At 38.9% G+C, this 6,845-nt stretch overlaps 1 protein-coding gene across 1 annotated transcript; it reads left to right on the forward strand.

The window, feature by feature from the left end:
• Positions 1-1,351: 1,351 nt before the first annotated feature.
• Positions 1,352-3,836, forward strand: LOC149189799 (E3 ubiquitin-protein ligase CSU1-like). Its single transcript, XM_089413289.1, has 2 exons — positions 1,352-1,623; positions 3,048-3,836. The coding sequence occupies exons 1-2, from the start codon at positions 1,385-1,387 to the stop codon at positions 3,718-3,720; spliced, it is 912 nt and encodes a 303-aa protein (XP_089269415.1). The 5' UTR covers positions 1,352-1,384; the 3' UTR covers positions 3,721-3,836.
• The last annotated feature ends 3,009 nt before the right edge of the window (positions 3,837-6,845 follow it).

Here is a 6,845-nt window from a genome sequence, read left to right on the forward strand (position 1 = left end):
GACGCTTCAGACCACTCAAGCGGTTGGGCAGCTTTTTGATGTTTGTTTTGGATAAATTTAGGAACTTCAAATGTTTTAAGTTCCCAATAGACGTGGGCAATGACTGGATGGAAGTATGACTTAGATCTAACACAGTCATCTAAAACAAATAAACAACGTCTTCGTTCTAGATTTTTATTCATTCCTTCAAAATATTTGTTAATTCTGTCCTGAATTCCCTTTACACCCCCTTCTTTTTCCTCAGACACTTTTATCTGTCTGCACGTCGACAACAGCAGCTCTTCAACGGCAAATTTGGGTGATAAAATTTCATGAAGAGGGCAACGCATTAGGAGTATTTTCATTTACTTATTTTTACTCTTTTATATTTTTATTTATTTATTTTTATATGTGGAGGAACAATGTTCAAATAAATTTAAGAAGAAATATGTTTCCTCAAAATAACATTAATACTACACTTAGATCTAGACCTTGCTTACCCTGCCATAGTCGTTCTTGTATCAAATCAATTTTATGTTCTCTGTATATGTGTTTAAATGTCTGATCTTTCAATTTTGTTTTGAGGTCTTTGATAAATGAGTACCATTCATGGGTAAACGACAGTACTTTTTTCCTGTTGTATAGTTCCAAGATCAAGATTGGATCATGTAGATTACCTCAAAGGCCATTTTGGTCAAGGATATTGAGAGTAACCTAGAATAAGATTTTACTTGTGAAAAGAAAGGAAAATAATGAAAAACAAATTTCATTTATTTCAACTGTTTTGTAAGAAAAAGTCTTAAATGTAATCTTACTTTACAAACTGTCTGTAAATAACTATTTGCAGAGAAGGAAGATCCTACCCTTTAAATTCTACTTATTCCTGTAGTTTTGTAGAATAGAAGTAGCTTAAAAAGGCCACCTACCTTACCAATGGAGAAAGGAGTAGTCTACCTAGGTGGAGGAATGGCCCGGTTTCCGTCACCGCCCGGAAAATCATCCGGCTCCGGCCGCCGGCAATCCCTTCGCCCTCTGCCACCCTCCCCTAGCTCCGCCACCCTCCCCTGGCAATCCTGACATTCCCTGACAAAAAATCCGATCAGAGCTGGAAATCCTGACATCCCCTGATAGATCGGATCCGAGCTGGAATTGCAGCTGTGGAGAGTTATTTCCATTTCCAATTCGAAATGAGGAATTGCGATCCCGCGGGCTGCTCACTCACCTTCCTCCTCGACTCGGCGCCTCCCGCTCTGCAATTCCTCCACTCTACAATTCCTCCGCTCTGCAGCTCGCCACCCAGGGACAATTCGGTGACACCTCCGACTCTGTTAACGACTGATTGAGACATGCACCATTTCTGTCCTGTATCTGTCGCCGGCAATCGTAAATCCCCAAGTTAGCGAAGATGCTGCAGAGGCATTCAAAGAACAACAATGACTTGGCGTTCTTTACATACGACGAGAAGAGAAAGCTTGGGTATGGTACTCAAAAGGAAAGGCTCGGCAAGGACTCCATTAAGCCCTTTGATGCCTGCTCTTTATGCTTGAAGCCATTGATAGACCCCCTCTGCTGTCAGAAGGGCCACCTCTTCTGCAAAGAATGCATTCTAGAATGCCTGTTAGCGCAAAAGAAAGACATCAAGAGGTAAGATTCGTTATCCTGAATAAACCCAGTTTTTAGTTTTGAATTTTTTGGAGTATTGGGTATTGTTTTCCCTTGATTTGGGCAAATAGGTTCCTGCTACCAGTGTCTTATAGGATGCTATAAGGGTTTTCTCTTTGGGTGTTACTGGTCCTCTGTCGGGAATTGTTCCTGTATTAGGGTTTTTCATGGAATCCTCCAATTGGGTTTGTGGGCATTTTCTGTCCCATTTTTTATGTTTTGTTTCGGGTAATGGATTCTTGTTATTAGGTTTCTTGGGGAACTATGCAAGATCGAGAAAGATCGGAGAGAACATATAATTTTTAGATGCGCTGCCCATAAAAACATGCACTGTAAATTAAATATAAGTAATGTCTCTTCTTTTCCACAACTACTGGCAAGTGAATATATAGGTTGGTTAGGGAAACTATAGGACACCAATACAGAACAAGTAAAAACTAAAGTCAAATGATGAGGCGCGATAAACCTTCCTTTTTGTAATTAAAGACCCTTTTGACTTGATAGGCATTAACCTCCTTACAAGATCCGCATTACAATCAGGCTGTTTTTAAGCTGTGACTAATGGCATCCGTTTTATCAGAGTCACCTAGGACTTCCATCTGACATTTATCCACCAATGTTGCAGCATCAACACAACCCACAGCCTGAAACTATTTGGTCAACTGTATTGAGGGTCAAGGCTACCAGATTTTAACCGTGTCATCATCACTGCAAGTGCTTCAACTTGCTTCCAGACTGCAGCCTGTTGGACTGGTTACTAGACCTTCTTTGCCTGGGTAGATGATCTCCCTCCACCTGCTAGAATAAAGCTCTTATGTCTGTCCAGGGTCTATGTTATTTTCTTTGAAGGAATCATATGGTTACATTTTGTATGAATGGCACTGCCTTTTGATTTGTTGGGAATTTCAGATCTGCATCAGATGGCCAACAGGATTATAATATTATTCCATTTATTTCTTGATGGCTCTTGTTAATCTGGATTCAATGGAATTGGACATTTGTATGGCTTAGTTATCATAGTACCAAGGTAGATTACAATTGACATTAGTCTGCTTTGATGGCTCTTGTTAATCTGGATTCAATGGAATTGGACATTTGTATGGCTCAGTTATCATAGTACCGAGGTTGATCACAATTGACATTAATCTGCTTTGAGCTTTGGATGCCACTGTGCATATTTTGACTATGGGGTCATATTATTCGTTGCATATAGTTTAAGCTAGAAGTTTGGATACTACATGGTAGAAACGAGTGTTTCTGATTCATTATCAGTAGAATGACTAGTTTAGGTTGCCGACACTTCAATGTTGAGAGTACAAAATATCTGATATATTTAGGTTTTTAATTTAAATTTTTTATGAGTGGGTATTGTAAGTTGCTGGTGTTATCGGTGTATGATTTGACAGGAAACTTGCAAGCTATGAAGCACATCAAAAACAGGAGAAGGAGGAGGAAGAAGAGAAGCTGTTGTTAAAGAGGCAACAGGAACTTGATGCATTTGATCAGCAAAACAATGGTGCTGTACCTCAATATAATGACAAAAATCACATTCGAGACAAAAATAGTTTTCATGGGGCCAATAGTGTTAAAGTGACTTCATTTGAAGCGGAGGCTCTTCGGACAATGAAAGCATTTTGGCTGCCATCAGCAACTCCCGAGGCTCAAGCAAAAGTTGAGGCACCTTCACTTGATACAATCTGCCCAGAGGGTAAAGAGAAACTGAAGTTGAAGTCTCTTTTTCCAGTTATTTTTACCAAGGATCCACATGATAAAAAATCTGAGGTTTTGGGGGCCAGTTCTATTTTCCCTAGTTGCAAAGATACACTAACAAATAGGCATACACTAATGGCAATCAACACTTGTGGCCATATTTATTGCAAAAAGTGTGCAGAGAAATTTGTTAAATTAGATGGGGTTTGTTTTGTCTGCAATAGAAGCTGCAAAGAAAAGCATTTGATCACCCTGGAAAAAGGAGGTACTGGATTTTCTGGTCACGGGGACCACTTGGAGGCAACCGATTTTAAACATGTTGGAAGTGGTTCTGGCATGGGACTTATGAGGCCAACAGTTAAAACATGAACATCAAACTCATGTTGAACTACTATGTACAAATATGATTAAGCAGTCCTGGAATTTTAGTTTGTTGGATTTCATAAATTTGACCAAATAAAGCTTGATTTGCTTTTGTGTTCTAATTTTGAGGCTCTTATGCATCTGGAGTTTTAGGATGACGATGCATCTCTTTTCAGGCATGTGATCAAAAAATCATGCAGGCATTTACTTTTTGCTCCATATCATCCTAAGCTTTCTTTAAGAGGGTTTGGAGGATTTAATTCTATTTTGTTTTGATATATATATTAGTCAGCCTTGTTCAATTAGCATGGTTCTAGGAATATGATAAGCATGGTATTAGTATATATGTGGCATTTGTATGAGAATATGGTTGCCTCTGTGTCTGAATCTGTTGGATAGTATGTATGCTGTAATAATATCCTGGGTGCAGTTCATGGAATCAGATATTCTTGACTAGGGAACGAAATACACTAAAACATCAGTTTTCAAGAGATCAATCCTAGTGCTGTATGTATAATTTAATTGCGATACAAAATATCCGATTTCTGATGCCATTGATCTTTGATTGGGCTTAATATGTAGTTTTCTCTTTTTCAGTATCTTAGCTTTTCTGCTTGGGGGCTACTGATATCCATGGGTGACCAGCGATGAATTTGATAAAATAATTTCTGTGCAAAATTTTGTAATGCTCACTTATTGAACTCGGGCCCAATCTCAATCATATCTCTCGCATGCTTTTCTGTTGCTCAAGTCAATTCAGCAAAAATCTTACCAAGAATGGACACTATGTTACTTTATGTAGATTTGATTTTTGTTGTATATTCATTATTGATCATTATGAAGGAAAAAGGAAATGTTCTATTAAGCTAGATCTTCATTATAGAGAAAACTGGAAGTCTTCGAGGCTACAGATGGAAAAATCCCTCGTAATATTGGCGTGATATACATTAATCTTTATAACATATTTAACAGATTGAAAAGACTGATTTCTGGAGTTGCAGACATGTTATCAAGTTCAATGAAATCCATTCTTAACAGCGTAAATTTTATATATCAGGACTTTGTATGTAGTAGTCCATGGAATAAAGCTAATTTCCAGCACTCAAGTTCAATGAAATCCATTCTTAACAGCGTAAATTTTATATATCAGGACTTCGTATGTAGTAGCACCCCCTTCTTTGATGCCTAAATCTGAAAGTTGAATGTTTCAATGGAAAAGGAAACATCAAAGAAAATAAAATATGAATGCACACCATGTAAAATACAACTCCCAAGAAGTAGCTTCTCCCAAAATATAGTATTTTTGTATTTTCCTTCTATTGTATTCATCTTAGAATCCACATCACCCAATTGTGTTGCAATTAGACCATAAAGTGTCCAACAAATGGAGTTGAACCAATAAAACCATTTCCACCGTACAAGAATTTTCCACCAAAGAACACAATGAACCCATAGAAGAGATTCCAAGAGGAATAAAAGGTCGATGAAATGATTGAAGCAATGTGGTAACCTGGAGTAATAACAACTGACATCATCCCAAAGTAAGTGAAGTAGAGGAAAGTGAAAAATATGAAGAAGAGGAACCATAAAATTTTGGCAAATGTCCACTCAAGAGAAATCATGGAGCAAACTCAAACTAATTTGCATTAGTAAAATGAGTAACAACTTACCACATCCAAGGCTTAACTCAATTCTTTTCAATGTGAATCATGTTTATTACCATACTTTTGGAGGTGTGCCTCAAATCCTTATTTATGCATGTTGAAATAGGGTATCAATGTCTTCTGCATGAGCCTCGATGAATATGTGCTGAATATGTAAAGAAAAGAAAGCATTTTGTGTTGTTGCTAAATTCTTGTTGCATTTGCTTTATGAAACAACCTGATTGTAATGCAAATCTTGTAAGGAGGTTAATGCCTATCAAGTCAAAAGGGTCTTTAATTACAAAAAGGAAGTTTTATCGCTCCTCATCATTTGACTTTAGTTTTTACTTGTTCTGTATTGGTGTCATATAGTTTCCCTAACCAACCTATATATTCACTTGCCAGTAGTTGTGGAAAAGAAGAGACATTACTTATATTTAATTTACAGTGCATGTTTTTATGGGCAGCGCATCTAAAAATTATATGTTCTCTCCGATCTTTCTCTATCTTGCATAGTTCCCCAGAAACCTAATAACAGGAACCCATTACCTGAAACAAAACATAAAAAATGGGACAGAAAATGCCCAGAAACCCAATTGGAGGATTCCATGAAAAACCCTAATACAGGAACAATTCCCGACAGAGGACCAGTAACACCCAAAGAGAAAACCCTTATAGCATCCTATAAGACACTAGTAGCAGGAACCTATTTTCCCAAAACAAGGGAAAACAAAACCCAATACTCCAAAAAATTCAAAACTAAAAACTGGGTTTATTTAGGATAACGAATCTTACCTCTTGATGTCTTTCTTTTGCGCTAACAGGCATTCTAGAATGCATTCTTTGCAGAAGAGGTGGCCCTTCTAACAGCAGAGGGGGTCTATCATTGGCTTCAAGCACAGAGAGTAGGCATCAAAGGGCTTAATGGAGTCCTTATCGAACCTTTCCTTTTGAGTACCATACCCAAGCTTTCTCTTCTCGTCGTATGTAAAGAACGCCAAGTCATTATTGTTCTTTGAATGCCTCTGCGACATCTTCGCTAACTCAGGGATTTACGATTGCTGGCGACAGATACAGGACATAAATGGTGCATGTCTCAATCAATCGTTAACAGAGTCGGAGGTGTCACCGAATTTTCCCTGGGTGGCGAGCTGCAGAGCGGAGGAATTGCAGAGTGAGAGGCGCCGAGTCGAGGAGGAAGGTGAGTGAGCAGCCCGCGGGATTGCAATTCCTCATTTCGAATTGGAAATGGAAATAACTCTCCACGGCTGCAATTCTAGCTTGGATCTGATCTGTCAGGGGATGTCAGGATTTCCAGCTCCGATCGGATTTTCTGTCAGGGAATGTCAGGATTGCCAGGGGAGGGTGGCGGAGAAGGAGGGTGGCGGAGCTAGGGGAGGGTGGCCGAGGGTGGAGGGATTGCCGGCGGCCGGAGCCGGATGATTTTCCAGGCGGTGACGAAAATCGGGCCATTCCTCCGCCTAGGTA

Source organism: Pinus tabuliformis, chromosome 3_1, assembly GCF_031772625.1.
Source record: "Pinus tabuliformis cultivar Carrire ecotype Pingquan chromosome 3_1, CPIR1, whole genome shotgun sequence".
Taxonomy (NCBI): domain Eukaryota; kingdom Viridiplantae; phylum Streptophyta; class Pinopsida; order Pinales; family Pinaceae; genus Pinus; species Pinus tabuliformis.